General features: G+C 35.9%; 1 protein-coding gene across 7 annotated transcripts in view; it reads right to left on the bottom strand.

The window, feature by feature from the left end:
* Mctp2 (multiple C2 and transmembrane domain containing 2) overlaps nucleotides 1–17419 on the bottom strand; it is a 220093-nt gene that overhangs the window by 96805 nt on the left and 105869 nt on the right. For 6 of the 7 annotated variants that reach the window (XM_078051223.1, XM_078051226.1, XM_078051224.1 and 3 more), the window contains 3 exons: nucleotides 16856–16986; nucleotides 7016–7202; nucleotides 4608–4701 (listed from right to left, as the gene is read on the bottom strand). In XM_078051223.1, the coding sequence (XP_077907349.1) occupies nucleotides 4608–4701; nucleotides 7016–7202; nucleotides 16856–16986 (412 nt within the window). The remainder of the gene's footprint in view (nucleotides 1–4607; nucleotides 4702–7015; nucleotides 7203–16855; nucleotides 16987–17419) is intronic. The other variant, XM_021722875.2, reaches the window with a different exon arrangement.

The raw sequence follows: 17419 nt of genomic DNA, 5'->3' as shown, positions 1-17419 counted from the left end.
AAGATGAGAATGAATTATAGAAGGAGGGGATAATGAGGTTTATGTGATATTATTTGGTTATATTACTTAATACCATCCTACCCGATCTGCCATGGAATTCTTATCATTTCCTACTATTGGAACAACAAGTTTAAGAAACTCTCCTAAGTTTCTAACAGTTCTATACTTTGAAAGCATTCTAATGGGCAGGGGCCATCCGGGTAGCAATAACAGTGTATGGGTAGCTGGAACAAAGCTGAGGGAGACCAACAGAACCCATGTTGCCACAAGAGGATTACTTTAGAGGGAGTTTTGTTATGTAAGAATTATTTTTACAGAACAAAATCAACAAAGAGAAAACACTGTTGACAGGATGGTATACATCTGAAAACACTTTTTGATTCTAAGAATGAGAGTGAAGAGCCATCGACTAGATGTTGAATATTTTCATGTGCATTATACAAAAGGTGGCCATAATAGTCTCAGTCCTGATACAATGAATTAACCCCACAAATTACAACATTCTATCAATCATAATAAGACTCTCTTGAATGACTCTGCAAGCATGTCAAAAGAGTTTCCTTCTCTTCATTGGCTAATCTCTTTCACGTATAAGATACGTCTTCTTATCTAACTGTACAGTTATGACCAGAGAATACTTCAATTCTCTAAAGCTTTTCTATGAACCCACTGGGTATTTTATTACCTTTTTTATACTTTATGAGATTAAAAAATCTGCCCTTTTTCTCCATGGTATTAATGCAGGAATCTGATATGCCTCAGGGCAAACCAGAGTATACAGCACTAGTCTCTGTGAGGGCTTCCATTGCGGATAAGGAACCTGTTGCACTATTTTTCAGCTTTGTCCAGAATAAAATGTCTGTCTCCTTTTTAATCGTTACAACATGAGCTTCTTTTCTTGAAATAGTCCAAGTGAGATATGTTGGTCTCATTAAACCTTTAGACACAGCTATATTCACCTTGATTCTGAAAGCATGGTATATCATTTGTTTCATGAACAAAGGCTATGGTTTGGTTACTACAAAAGTAATTACATCAGATTGCACAACCTATTACTTAAAGATTTTAGGTTGTGCTGTGTGCAAAGGTTTTCTGAAGAGATATCTTTAATAAAAATATCTGACACGCTCTTCTATTAGAATAACTGTTCATGTATCCATGACTAATGTAAGCATACACCTGAGAACATTAGAATATCCTTCATCAGTTTTAAAGTGATGTGCTCCAAGACAGACAGCTTAATTCAAATTCCTGTAATTAAAAAAGCCTCTCTCTTTTTAAAAAAATAAATTTTAGAAACTCTAAAAAAAGCCAAGATATAAATTTAAATTTATTCATAATTAATAGTTTTTAACCACATAATACCATGTTTACAAAAGGATGTATAATTTTAAAAATAAATATATTTTTTATACTAGAGCCTCAAATTTCTAAATATCTTTATATCAGTTACATTTGTAAACTTAGGTTATTAATATATTTTGTGATATTTGAATACACTAATCTTTTCCTTCATATATGATAATGTTTTTATGGAAAAGAAATTCACTTTAGTACATGAATGTTATCCCAATATTCTAAAATACCAGCATAGTAACAAGTGTTCAAATTTGATTTCTTTTTATGACTATGGAATCATAACATCAATAACAACTGATGAGGAATACCTGGTTTAGTCATAGAGTCTTGCATGGCTCATTTTCTTTTTTAATTGTCACTTGCAAAGAGGTAGGTGGCTTGAAGATTAGCAACCTGTGACAACAGGTCTTGCCACCTGCATTCACTCCTCCCCTCCAGTACTTGAGGTCCTTGCACCCTACAAACAGTGACTGTGGCCTTGCTGGTGGTGACCACTGCCCCAACTACCCCCCTCAGGCTTGTACTTCATGAGAGTTTCTGAAGCTTAAGTGAAGAAAACTGGAAGAATCAGTTATTTAGCATTATGTTAAAGAAGCAATTTGTATGGATAGATAAAAAGTGGAAAGTCTGGGGAGTTTCCTTTTGTACCCTTTCTAAAATGACCATGATACTTACTTGTACTAAGGTATTCCTTTTTAATTTGCAGGTGAATACTTTGTTCCCTGATCAATCACAATATATGAACGAACACCTGGTTATAAAATAAGGCTGCCTAGAAAAGGTTGGATATAAACAGCCACTTATTTTTTTAATAATTGGCAATAATTCATTCCTGCCAATAATTTATGCCTCTTCTAATCCACAATCAAGTGATACTGTTTTTTTTTCCCTATACATCAGGGAGTTGGTAAAGATGATAATAAAAGCAATAAAGGTGGAGCACCTAATGTACCTCATTACTGCTAACCTCCAGGAGATACAAACTGAATCCATGGTGCCATCATACTGAAATCTGAATGCATTTCACTTCACACATAGAAAAATGGCATGACAACTGTGTGAAGTAGGTCCACTCTGTCATGGGAAAGCAATGTCTTAGTTGGGAACACGCTGGAGGACTCATCTACAATCTTGAGAACATGTAAGGGAAACAGAGATTTGATTCTAAAAACAAACATCAATGTGGTCGAAGGACAAGTTTAGCTAATGACAAATCATTTTGTCTCAATTCAGAATACTGATAATTTTCTCATAAATATAGCACAGAGATGGTAAAGCAGTAGGACATTTGGTCAAACCACACAGTGTCATTTCATTGTTAACTGCTGCTTTTAGACACTGCCATCCTTTGATACTCTGCTTCATCACTACAAAACTATCTGTTACATATTTTGAATATAATAAAAATAAACAAAAATAACTTTTCTCCCCCCCAAATTATTCTTACATAAAGAGGGTTTTGACTTATCTTCTAGTATTTACATTCATTCCTTTGTTTTCTTTCCTATTTACCTTAAATATTCAAAATACTCTTAGGAGATGACATATTGGCCTGAAATAACTCTCATCAATACTAGTTTGGGGGCTTGAAGGACACCTGATAATATAGAAAAAAATAAAATAGGTTGTAAAAATATTTTCCCACAGATGGATGTTATTGTAAAACAGCCTTTAAAATAAGGGAAAAAAACTTTGGATGCATTACAATTAGTTTTTGCAGATTAAAAAACTACAACTACAAAAGGAATCTTTAAAAAATACTGCTTGAAGGCATAAATAATTTCTTGGGGCTTAAGACATTTCTTGAGATAGTAACAAATGTGGATTCAAAGAGGGCTGCTCTAAACACTTAGAAATAATAACAACTTGCTCCAGGAAACTAGTGAATAACTCTAGACATGTTCTAGTAATGACAAACTGCTAACGTCAAAGACACATGTTAAACAGTCAAGTTAACTGTCAAAGGCTCACTTGAAATATTAAACATTTTCATAAAACATAAGTACAAAGAAAGGAGCATTTTCAAATTAACATGAGACTATAAACATTTGCAACTGTATTAATGACTATCAGAAGTAACCATTTTAGTATTTCATCTACAGTCCTTACAATTTATATCATCCATTTGGCCAAATAAATCCATTATATGCAATTGCTCACTGGGCACTTCTTTCAGGTGGGAAGCAGTTTATATAAAGAGACTACGGAGTATTTATTTCTACTGAATTGGTTCACTGAAGTGGGTGGAAAGAACTCCTGTTTTAAATTAAGTTTATATTTTCCATAATTTTGTAATAATATGTGCTTAAAATTAAAATTCACTTCCCCAATGTTTGAGTTTCCTTAAACACAGTCTCAGAAGTTTAGAAGTTATTCAGGTATAGTATAATTGTTTCTGTATGGAGGAATAAAAAGAGTAGACCACATTCTAAAAATACAAATGGGGGAGGGAGAGCGGGAACTACCCAATACAGTGTCAATAGATGGATGGATGTTGAACACTTTCTGTGTTCATCAATTTGCTTGGTAAATAGCATCTGTCATGTAGGCATTTAAATTGTTAGCACACAGAGGTAATTTGGCAATGAGCTTCGCTGATTAGATGCTGTTGAATCTGGATGACTCTACATGCCATAGAGCACAATTCAGCACTAGGCATACCTGCTCTAAACTTCACCTGAACCACCAAGAGAAACTTCTGAAAAGACGATATCCATGGCAAGGTGATCCTAGGGTCTGAAATCTGCTCACTGTCACAGTGAGATTCCAAACAGACATGCTAGCACACGCAGGTCAATAAACCACATTCTGTCTGCTGTGAAGGGTGCAGCACATTCAGAACATGAAGGGAAGAGGGGAAGGGCTCCAGGGCAAATAGCATGATTTGAGGTGCTGCAGCAAAGTTCAACCCCCATGTTAATTTAAGAAAGAAAGAAAGAAACCATGACATGAATAATCCAAAAATATCTCTGAATCCAAATTAATCTAATGCAATACTGAATCAAAGTATAAGTATTTGAATTTTTTTTTTTTTTTTTTTTTTTGCAAAAAACCAAAAATGGGTACCATGAGAACACAGTTGTTCAAGTCCGCATTGTTTTTCTCTGGTTGTTCTTTCTAAAACTGCACAGTGGGTGTACACTTACTTATATTTATTCCACATTTTGCTTTGCCATAATATCATTTCAAAGCATGAAATAAATGACAATAACAATGTAAAGCAATTAAAAAATGAAAGTGTTCCATACCTGAGAAATCTGCAGCTAGGAGATCTACTGCCTTCAAAACCTTCACTTGTAAAATGCCAACATCCTTTATATCTTTCAGAGAGTTCTGTAAGCACTGAGGGGAGAAAAGGAGATCACAAATGAAAATAGTTTTTCAGTATACTATTAATGCTCTGAAGGCCTATGGGGCATCTGTACATTCTATTATCTTCTCGTCTCATGAAATATTAGAAGAGTTTCAAACATACACTATGCCAGTCCACAGGACAGTTAGGCATTTACAGCAGCCAGATTAAAAAAAAAAAGTGACTGAGAATTAATTAACTACAACTCCAAAATTAACAAATTAAAAACACATACAATCTACTTTTAACATCGCCCCCTGGTGTTAGCAAAGATACCCCACTGGGAAAATGTGTGGGTAGAATGACTTCTCTTTTTTCTCTCTTTTTTTTCTCTTTAATGCAAATTTTAAATCACACTAAATGCAACATTATTCTGACCTATTTAGTATAAACTTACGGATGCAAGAATACTAAATTTGGACCAATGTAAAAATTTATTACCACTGGAAAGAGTGGGAATGAAAACAGAGTGAATTTTCTGATCCATGCCATAGCCAAGTTCTTTAGAGATTTAGTATCTTATATCAACCTATATTCACATTTTCTGTAATTTTTAGTTTGCATTATACAAAGTTGGAATATTTGGTCTGGTCATTCTTAAGCATATAAAGCAATATTGAGATGTCTAAATATATGATAGCCTGAAGAAATCATGCATGAAAAAGATAATTATATAAACCCTCTTCTCAAGCATACAGAATGCATCCAGTGAAAAAGATCCTGTTTCAAAACCTTCAGATACACATTGTTATTACCTAGCCAAAAACCTGTCATAAGCAGATCCCCAGGGATTGATATTGAGACAGTAAATTCCATTTTATTTAGGCATCTCAGGGTTGAATAGGAAAAGTTTAGTAAGAATAACAATAGGCAGACCTAATACATATAATTCTTAAGAACTTTTAAAAGTTGTTTCTCTTTGAATTTTCAACCTAAACCAAACAAAGTTAACTAGTTCTTAAGCTAAGAGGAAAACATGATACAATACACTTTTATACTGCAGAGAGAGAAATACCTTAAAGGAATATCTACTCTTACAACCTAAAAAAAAAAAAAAAAAAAAAAAATCCCACCTCTTTAACAGTACATTATTGCCTTCAAATGCTCTGGCCAGCTTGTAAGTTGAAGAAACACCTGGAATTTCTATTTTCATTATAGCTTCTTTAAACCTCAATTATTATCCCTGAAATTCTAAGGCATTATTCAAATATATCATTACTACGCTATATAATGTTACTTTTCAAATATACAGCATACGCCATAAATTTTGTAAATTGTGCAATTTATTCATTGGAAAGCTTGGGGATACTTTTAGTTTTTACCATCAAATTTTCATTTGCTTATGTAAAGTCATCAGAGAGACTACCAATAGGGTATTCTGTCCAAACTTCTTCAGAGTACATCAAGCGGGCATGCAGAATTCGTGACACAGAAATATATGTGGTTAGGCTTTGTACTCTCCAAGATAAAGATCTATTCAATTAATCAATACATGCATACAGTGAAGGATTCTGGAGGCAACAAAGTTTATGCTGAGGATGATATTGCCATTGAATAAGGATTCATCTTTGCTTTATTTTCATGCCACTTTCTTAAAAAAAAACATGCCTTCCATGTATGGAAATCAAGTGGATGTATTGATTTACAAAGAAGATGGCATAAAAACAGAATACAAAGGGGAAAAAGCGCTTTTAGAAAGTCAGCATTAAATAAATAAATAAATAAAGATAAGACAAAACAGGTATTTGATTTTAAAAATGTGGACTGGACTGTTAAGTACAGGGCAACTACTTAGGGAAGAATCACATTGATGTCATCATCCAGGTTTCAGGATTCGATGGTCCTCTGCTGCTCGTTTTAGGCTTTGTGAGACAGGAACATACCCTCTCTTGATTCTAAAATAACTTAGGAGTCCATAACCTTGCAACCAATGCCATTAAAATCCATGACATTACAAACATTAATGGTTGGTTAAAAAACAAAAGCCACTTTTGTTGAACTTCCATTAAAATTTCTATGCACATATCCAAACATGCTGAATTAAAGCCACTTCCTTGAAACAACTTGCAAAAGGCTAAAAATTTAAAATATCTTTTTGGGATTTAAAAATAACAAGGCAAACTCCAAGTCTTCTTTCACTTTCCAATAAGTATATTAATCCGTAGGTCCAGTGCCTTCTTTTAGGAGATACACAATGAAACTTGGGACCAAAATCTCTTTTGATGTAGTTTTTGATTCATAGACTTTGTTTTAATTTAAAACTAGGAGGGAGTAGGAGTGGTATAACAAGGCAGCACAACTCACATATCGTTGGGAAATCTGCTTTCTTTCGCTGGGGTCCTCAAAGGGGCAGACACACAGATCTGAGATGGAAACTCCCGCACAGGGTGTAAGTGTGATCAACATAAGGAGAGCCCCCAGGCAGCTCTCCAGCGGCAGCTCCAAGCAGTTGGCTTGCTTCAGCGGGAGTGCTGCGATATCCACTTTACACCTAGAAATTTTCAGAAGTCAGAGAAAGAAAAGTGATTAACTCAAGGCCACTGTAGAACCTCCAAAGCACCTGTCTTGCATTCCATCATCCCCAAACCTTACTTTGTCTGAGCTCAGGTTTATTGAGCAGTGAAGGTTCTAAGTGCTCCCCTGGCTTGGAACACTCACTCCCAAACCACCCCACTCTAAAAGTAAGGAGAGGAAGAGATAAAGCAAAATCCACGAGCAGGCAGCATGGGGGGCAGGGGTGGCAAATGCAAAGAGATAAGTCAGGTCTGTGTCAAATAAGGCCTGCAGAAAGACAATAAGATCAAGAATTAAGTAGAAAAAAGTTTCCAAGTTTAATGATCATAAATATAGATACGGCTTCCCTTTGTTGTGGCTTTTAGGAGTAAGGAGAATAAAAGAACATGGTTCAAATAAAAGAAGGAATAAAGAGAAATCCAAGTGGGAGAGGGTTAATAGAGAAAGCATTTTCTTCCCGATTGATGCCAACTGGCAAATTTTTATTTAAAGAAACGTGTTAAGGTGTTTTCCTAATAGGCACAGTTCCACAGGGTTTCCCCAGGTGGGTTTCTTTTGGACAAATGGAGCATGAAGTGTTGTTGATTGATCCCATCTCCCAGCACTGCCAGGAAGGGCTGTACCCATCTGCTATAAATTGCATGTTTTCCGCCTCTTAACAGCCAATGTTCTGGAGTTGTTGAAAACCTCAAACACATTTAAATACAGAAGCAAACACCAAAAGGGTGGGGGGGAGGGTGCTGAGGTGCTAAGTAATTTATTTGCTTTAACATTGAAAGCTCTGGGTTTGCCTAGACCACACCTACTATGTTTATGTATGCAGGTGGGTGAGGAAGCCCTGATTGGGGCAGGAACACACAATAATTCTTAGATTAATTTTTAACATCATTCGTATTTGTGCTTCACAATTATAGAATATGATGAATATTCCAGACTTTAGGAAAGGATAGAAGTATTGCCTCTCACAACAAGCAATAATGATGCATGCTTGCCCTGACAGCAGATAACCAGAAAGAGGTAACTAAGATATATATTATATAAAACAATGATGACTTTGAGGTACCTAGATATAATAGACAGAACCTTGCAGTTTACTATGAAAAACTGCAATCCTTTTCCCAATTAAATGGAAAGAATCAATTACATTAAAAGTCCATACCAATTATTATTATAGGATGAAAATACTTATTGATAATTGTCTATAAAATTAAATAAACATGGATAATTGTTTCCTATTTACCTAAAGTGATCCCACTTGAGAAGTGATTTTCCTTTGCATAGAGTAAATTTATCAAGTATGTCTACTGAAGGAAGATTACATATAGATCTACATATATTATTTTCTATGGTTTGTATCAAAACAATATTTTCTATAGCAAAAGGGAATCTTAAAAAAAAAAAAAACACCTAAAACTAGGGCCTGGAGTTGTAGCTCAGTGTTATTGATTGATCCCATCTCCCAGCATTTGCCTTGCATGCTTGAGGCCCTGGGTTCAATGCTTAGCATCACATAAATAAACAAACAAACAAATAAAAATAAAAAAATTGTGTCCATTTACAACTAAAAAAATTAAAAAATTAAAATCACTCCCATGAAGAGAGAGTTAATATTTCTATATCAAATGCATTTATGTAAGTAGGTAATTAAACATGTTTGGAAATAAATATTAAGTGCTTTATATCATTTTAAGACATCTATGAACACACACATTCTTAACAAATTTTTCCATATATATGCACAGGAACACATTATTTTACACTGTTATATACTTTCATTTATTAATAATACCCTTTCTTATAGAATGATAAAAGATCCAAATTTGTAAGAATTTTAATGGTCACTTTAATTAGTCCAAATTCTAACTCATTGATGGTACATGCTTTTTAATGCCATTAGTAATGGCAATGTTTGCTCTTTAAATGTTTACTGTGTGGTACTAGTTTGTTCATTTGAACAGTCAGAAGTTATTTAGAGGCAAGCACTCTGAAGGTTTGTAGTATTTGGAGGTCAAAAGTAATGCATAAATAGGCAACAGTAAATATTTTATTGGATAATTCAAAATGGTTCTGACATGTTTCTAGAGTAAACTAATAATGTTGTGATCAATGTTAGCATATTTATAGTAACTTTACAAACTCTCCTAGTGTCTGCTAAAATGCACAACTTATTAGAGAGAAGTTGATTTTAAGCAAAAGCTGACCACCCACCAGACAAAATGCAAAGTAAATTTTGAATTTCTTCTCAGAAATTATACCTTTGCACAGCCTTTTTAGTCATCTCTGTTCACTGTGAAAGCTTGGATTTACCTACTCTTTTAAAGATTATGTAATTAACTAGGAAATAACAGTTTTATGCAAAACAACCGTATCTACATTAAATACCAGAGCTCCATAAGCAGCAGGTTAATGATACTGGTACCAGTTTAATGTGTTCTACATTCTCCACTAACTACTGAGTATATACTCCAGTTTTCTTTTTGCAGTGACTTGAAAGAGCAAGTTAAATTGGTATATAGGTATCACATCAATCAAAAGGTTTAAAAGTTTTGCACATGGATTTTGATCTGTTTGGGTTCCTGCACCAACTATGTGTATTGATTCCTTAAGTCTTAAGAATTAAAGTTCCTTTTTCCTGATTTTAACAACCGGTTCCTCTATAAGGATGACTTTCTACAAAATGTCTAAACTTCTTCCACCCACCTTGCTTCCCATTTGTTCTCTCATTCAAGAAGAAAGAAGGAAATATAGAAGGAAGGAATGCATCTCATACAAAATCCTCTCCATCAGGCCTCCCATTTTTCTGTTTCAACCTCAGTCCACACTGCTCCAGCTTGCTCTACAGTTAAGAGGAGAACCACTAGAAGTTCTCAGGTGAGCCAGAGGCAGGGAGAATGATCCACATGAACACCAAACTAGGAGTGGGCAATATTAGCAACAGGTAGTAGAAAGAACCTTTAAAGAAGTTTTCCTTCAGAATTTTAAAGACTTTTAGCACAATATCCACCCAAACTTCCTAAGAGGAGGGAAGAATCAAGTGAATATAATAACTCTGTGGGTTTTTTTAAGGTTCAAAGATAAATGGACTAAAATCTAAAACATTTAAGATGTAAACATTTTGTAATACACTCAAAGATATTTTTAATATAAAAATAAATCCTGAAAGGAGAATCCAGAGACTTCTTTTCCATTTTCCATTATTGTATCACATTCTCTCAGAGTATTTACTAAATATTGTGGTTGGTCTTTTAATTTCTTCTAGTTGTTACTGAAGCCCTAAAAAATCTTTTGTTGTTTTCCAAGGCTTTCTGTCCACTATGCATCTACTTGTTATGGATGGGGCATAAGATTTTCTCACATGTAGACCTTTTTCAGTGAAGGACCAAAATTTTAATACCTTCACTTGGAAGTCCATGTGGTCTCTGATGAAATTATTCAACTCTACCCTTGAAGCAAGAAAGCAGTAATAAATATTGAAAACAAATGAAGAGAATTGTTTCCAATAAAGTTTTATTTGTAAAATCAGGTAGCTATCCGGTATTGACCCAGGAGCCATAGACTGCATAATCTTGACCTACAGAAATGTTAATAATTTAGCTGTGGTGAATGATAGCAACAGAATTATATTTTTTTTAAATCACAATGTTGCAGAAAACAGAAACAAATAAACTAAGATAATAGATATTAGTCTAAGGATAATTTTTATAAACAATTTTAACTCAACACAGACCCGGAGACCATGGCCAAATTATGCAATGATCTATTTGTCAATAAAAACTGATATAGCATTAAAACTGCTCTTCTATCTGACAAACAATGTGGAAAACATACTCAGAGCATCTCTGTAAGGAACATGATCAATGAGCATTAACCAAGTAGGCCTGTCCCATGGCTGTCTGTGTGGCATCACATTCAAGGTGAGTGCCATGCTTGGATAATAATTCCCAAGGTATAATACACTGATGCTCAAGGGACCAGAAAATTCTCATTTCAATGTCAGATCTTAGAAAATACAATTGATAGGAGCTCCTCTGTGATTACTTTTATTATGAAAATGAAAACAGCATAATCACTGATGTGTGTGTACCTGGAGAGGAGCTCCCAAGATTCATTCATGGGACATGGAATCCCACAGCTTTGTCAACTGCCTTCCTCTCCAGCTCCACTAGGTGACATTTCGAACCCATTCCACCCATTAAGTTTCTCAGGGGGATTGTGCCCTATCTTCTCTGTAGACATCTGCCCATATTGTGTGCTCTTCCTAGAAAATTCTTTCAATCTCCTTGCCAAGGTCATTCCCAGCCTTTTTAGAGGTCTCTGTTTAGATGCTGTTCTTCTAGGAAGCCTCCCCCTCATACCCTCCCCCCATGCCAAGTTGGTTTCCACAGTACTGAGATGCTCAGCCCTCACTCCATGGTACCATCACTGCTGGCTGACTTATAGTACCAAAAATTCGATGCCCATGGACAGCAGCCTTGAATCAATGAATCCTCAGCACTTTACAGCCCAAACAACATACAACATAGTCTATATATTTGAATAAGATGAAGACACAAACCAATGAATGTCACTGGTGTCAGGAAACTCATGAAGTCAAGAAATTCAAATCAGAAAATAAGTACTTTATGTTAACTAAATCTTCTGCAGTCCTTTTTTTCTTTCCATGTTAGAAAAACAAAAAGTTGAAATAAATGTATTTCCTAGGTGCCTCTCAGATTAAAAATTCCACTTCTACTCACCTGAAGGAAACAGGAACTAAATTACTTGTATTTTTTTTTTTTTCTGGAACAGGCATATGTTAGAGCTTTCCTCTCTCATCCACAGGCAGTTAATGTGCTGACTTAGCATTTGCTTTTGACCTCCCATACTTGTCTTTCTCCATTAATCCTACAGCATTTTGATGTTTTAATTCAACACATAATTTTACCATATCAGTCAGCCAAACCTGCTCAAGTTTTACTTGCCATGATAGCTTTTAACCTCATATTCATTACCATAATTCTGTTTTATATTATAGACTGGTCAGCTTTTAACTTAAATGCAAGGGGCCAAAAAAAAAAAAAGTGCTATAGTTTTAAATGCTGTAAATCTCAGAAGCTAAGGAAGCAAGAGAACAGGAAGAAAACAGTGAATGTGCGAAGCCCTGCTGTCAAAGCAAATCAACGACGTGGGGTGCAATTTGTCCAGAGAAATACTCCAGCTCAGATTTTTCACTGCCTCAAAGTCCCTAATAAACTGGTAGAATGTCAGAGCCACTTTATAAGACACCATTTGGGACCTAGGAGTGACCGTGAGGCAGGCCAGTCAAAAGAGACTTACTGATTCTCATTCTTAACCTTCCCAAACTGAATTAAATCTAGAATATTCTATAACAAGTTAAGGTCTGCAATCAGTTTGGAATGGAAACGAATCATTGAGACAAATGATTGTGATTTCTTTAAAACAACACAAAATTAAATAATCAATATTAATCTATGTTCGTATTTTTGTATTTTGTTAAATAGCTGGAGCAGGTTAAACCTAGCTTTATGTTTTTACTCTCCCTAATTGTTCCCTATCACTGTCTAAGAGCTGCTACTATCCCTTTTTTTTTTTTTTTTTTTTTTGGCTTTGACCATGAACAAACAGTGAAATCTAGAGGCAACACAGTTTCAGGGGATTGTGGATTGTGGGTCTTACTTAACCACTTTCATCTCACTTACCCCAAGCCCATAGCAGTTTCCCTGTGGCACAGCCAGTGCCCACAGGTGGGAGGAAGATGGCACAAAGAGAAGTCAGAAAGCCCCATATAACTCAGGAGAGCTTAGAGGTCACTGGTTGCTGGCAGGGCCATATTTTAGTCATCACGAAAATAGTAACCTACCAGTGATAATGGAAGTTCTCTTCACGTAACCAACCATCATCCCAGCCTTTCTATTCACAGCTACAAAACCCCAGCATTGTTCAAGCTTATCTATACAGATCCATTCTTCATTCAGTATGTGTCCCTTCCACCATGTCCTTGAAGATGTTCACTGCTCACGTCTACCCCCCACCCCCCAAAAAAAACAATCACAAAAAATTGTCTGCACTGTTTTGAATAAATGCTGAATTTTGATAGTCACATTTCATTCACTTAATTGCATAAGTTCAGTCACGAATGTTGTGGGGATCTAGAGTTGCCAGACAGAAAAATCTTAAAATTAATAATCATATCCACCATAGATGATATTAAATAGACATTGTTACTGTTGGACATGATGATCCTACAAGATGGCCAATGGCCCCATTTTACAGCTAAAGAGCCAGTCTGCACAAGCAAACTCATGACCCAAGGTCATATGGCTACTTCCTGATAAAATGTTCTTTTCCTCATGCAAACTGTCTGTGATGGGAAGCTTTAACAGTTATTAACATGAAGATGTTATCCAAAAAGAAAATATGAGAAGGTCATTAGGGGACACTTAAGGATCATTCATATTGTCAGAGAGCCTTCTGATGTCACAAGGTATTTTCACAACAGTTGGAACATAAAATAGTTGAGCCTCAGAATACATAACATAAAAGAAAATGTGTGTGGGGGGGTACCAAAATATTTAAAAAGTAACTAATAAGAAGGAGCCACAACACATCAGTGATAGGCTCAGCACAGTACCTCCTTTAAATCTGAGGGGCCATATTCTATTTTAGTATAGGTCTCTCCCCATTGGTACAGCAATACTGTGGAGCCTGCTCCCAAGAGATACTTTTGTTATCTTTTGTACTACGAAAAAAAAAAAAAAAAACTTTAAACATCCATGAAGAGGAAGGATAGAAGGACTGAAAGACCAGAAGACTGGTATATTTCCCAGTTGCAAACAGGAAATAGCTAAAATAATAAATGAATGTCCAAATGACAAAACATGAAGTGAAAGGAACATCTTAAAATTATGTTTTTGTTCCTGTGAGGCAATGCAACACTCATTTGGAAAAGCATTTCCTCTCAAGTGATGGAAACTAAAGGCAGAAGGATGTGTGAAATGCAAGGGCATTATTCCTTGTACCTACTAAAATAACACTCTGGCCATTCATCACCAGAGGGCCAAATGCCCACTTGCATTGCAGGACACAGTATTCTCAGTTTTAGTGTAACTTACCCTTGATCCATGGCTAGCACTAAAGTTTCTGGTTCTCCTACAATCTGCATTGTTAGGACCCTATTATGACACAGCAGTGACAATGCCAGAAGTACTGACATTACTGGATCTGAGTCAGTTCAGGTACCTGGTTTGAGCACAAGAGGGAGAGATAAGGTCAGACCAGTAACCTGATAGGCATCATCCATGAGATGCTGGCCCACAGGAGGTCTCCTGCTTGAGGTGGCAAGTTTGGCATGGCCTGGTTTGCTATATAAATACACAAACCTGGCTTGGGACATTGTAAACAAAGCAGAAACTATTGCCCACCAGATAAGCCAGATTGCACATGAAGACATTGCATTAAACAATGGAACCAGGGTATGGCACATAGCGAGCGAACAGCAGAGACTTCAACTGACAGAGGTCCTGGCAGTGCTGGTCCCCCGAAGCATATAGACTTGTGTATTGCATTGCAGGTATTCTATATGCTTGTATATGTGCAGATGAATGTGCATTCCACCCAATAATTGGGGAAAGTTATTGGCATCAGGTGAATGAGAGCCAGGTTTAGCTAAAAAATATCCTGCAACATGTCAGAGAGTTCCTTACAACAGGGACCTTCTGCTGAGAAACACTGGAAGAATTTTCTGTGGATATTCAACTCCCCACTCATCTATCTCAGAATAAACTCCTGAGGGAGACTGAAGCAATGACAGCAAGAAGAGCTAAAACCCTGGGCAGTGGGTACAAGTCTAAGACCTTCACAAAGTATTGTCAGACATATTTTTAGCTGAGTGACATGGCATTTCTGCCTCTAAAGTCCTTGCTACCTGAAAAAAAAAATTTTTTTTTGCATCTCTAGGCCACTGTATTTCCTTAAAATTAAAGAATTATATTAGATGAGTCACTTTCAATCTTCAGTTTTGGATAATAAAACTCTTTTCTCAACTGGAATGGCAAGGTAAACATAGGCCAATTTGAGATGCTCTGGCCACAGGGGAAGAGAAGTGAAAAGAGGACCTCCCATTGCCAAGGCATATCCTTGACCCCAAGTTCAAGGTTTGAAACAAGAGATCCATAGCAATTGAGATACTTTTAAATGTTTGTGTTCTTAAGATATGCATACAAATTTTATTTTTGTGGGATAAACAAAAGGCGATGATGACTTGATTGAAAGAACTAGGTCTTTGAAAATACAAAATCCTGACTCTGGAACTCATGGTTCTCAAGTCCAGTTCCAAGTCATGTGTGATTTTTAAAAAATATTTATTTAGTTGTAGATGAACACATAGGATCTTTATTTATTTTTATGTGGTGCTGAGGATTGAACCCAGTGCCTCACACATGCAAGGCAAGCACTTTCCCACTGAGCTACAGCCCCAGCCCCTCATTTGTGAATTTTTGCTTAACTTTCTCATCTACAAAAGGAGCTTGCTGGGCTAGTTCTGCAGATCCAAGGTGACCTGTACTTCTAGCAGCATCTCTTTTGTGCTTCCAGTACACTCTTTATTATACCCTAAGAGGAAGCTGTAAAACTTGTCGTATGTGGAGGAGTGTGTCAATGAAGTTGGGAGAGTCCAAGGTAAAGAAACGAAAAACAAAACAGAATTGGCCTTGGTGGATTTCATTATAGTCTGCTACAAAGAACATTGGAATTTAAGAGACTAAGTCCTATATAGCAAAACCCAAATAGGATATACTGGAAAGTTTTTTAAAGCAATTCTTTTATTTATTATACATTTATTTATTTTATTTATCTTTCTACTTATTTATATATTTATTTTTATGCAGTGCTGAGGATCAAACTCAGTGCATCACATATGCTAGGCAAGCGCTCTAAAACCCAAACGGGATATACTTGAAAGTTTCTCAAAAATAATTATTTTATTTATTATTTATTTTTTATTTATTTTTATGTAGTGCTGAGGGTCAAACTCAGTGCTTCACATGTGCTAGGCAAGCGCTCTACCACCGAGCTACAACCCCAGCCTCTATGCTGGAAATTATTACAAACATAGTCTCCAAAAGGTAGTTGGAACCTCATATTTCAGAGAATTCTTGACACAAACTACAGTTGGCCCTTTGGTTCCACATTTTCAGGTTCAACCAACCTTGAGAGAAAGTATGGAATACATGCAAGGACATTATGAGGGCGTTTTTATTCAATGAATAATATAGTATAACAACATTTTACTTGCCATTTATATTGTATCAGTAGTTATGTTAATATAGATATAATTTAAAATGTAGAGGAGGAAGTACATGAGTTGTACATAAATACTGCACCATTTTATACAAGGGACCTAAGACTTGGGGGTTTAGGTATCTACAGAGGGTCTTGGAACCAATGCATCGTGAATATTGAGGAACCATTGCATTTTGTTCTCTTTTATCTATGGTTTTTAAATACTGAATTTATCAATTAAAAACAGGAAATTCTTGGGGTGGCACAGAAGCTATTTCCCTCAGCCCAACCTCTCTGCACCAGCCCCATGCACGCACAAGCTCCCACAGGTTAGAAGCAGAGCAGACTCACGTGCCCAGTCGCTCTTCGTGCTTTTTGCTGTCTCTTCCCCACACTTCAATGTCCAAAATGCCCATCCTGTCAGAGAAGTAGTGAAAGTCAAACTGTTCCTGCCACTGCGGATTTGCACTCTTACACAGTGTCTAGAAAACATGCAGTTATAATATTTATTTTCTTAAAACGTCATACATTGCTATAGCAGCTACACATTTAATTTCATTTCTAAATGGCAGGAGGTTGAGACTATAGACTTGCCCCTTATTAAGTTAAACTTCCTTTTATTAAATAAAAGTGACTTCAAGGGTTCAGAAATTGGCAAAACATGGCTACTTTAACTGGTCTTAGATTCAATAATTTATCTAAGTTCAGAAGAACGACGTAAGAAACCAAAAATATCATATTCACACCCATTGGTATGTGTATATAGTGGATGTACATCAATAGACAGTGGGCAATTTTTCTCTCTTGAGAAGATAATACTAATTGGAAAATCAAATGCAAGTAACATATTAGTTGGCTTATGCATTCAGTGCTGGCTTAGGAACTACATAAATTAACTGTTTTGGGGTCTTAATT

The sequence above is a fragment of the Ictidomys tridecemlineatus genome, chromosome 5, assembly GCF_052094955.1.
Source record: "Ictidomys tridecemlineatus isolate mIctTri1 chromosome 5, mIctTri1.hap1, whole genome shotgun sequence".
Taxonomy (NCBI): Eukaryota; Metazoa; Chordata; class Mammalia; order Rodentia; family Sciuridae; genus Ictidomys; species Ictidomys tridecemlineatus.
The sequence above is the reverse complement of the archived record's forward strand: the minus strand, read 5'-3'. Positions and strand labels throughout refer to the sequence as shown.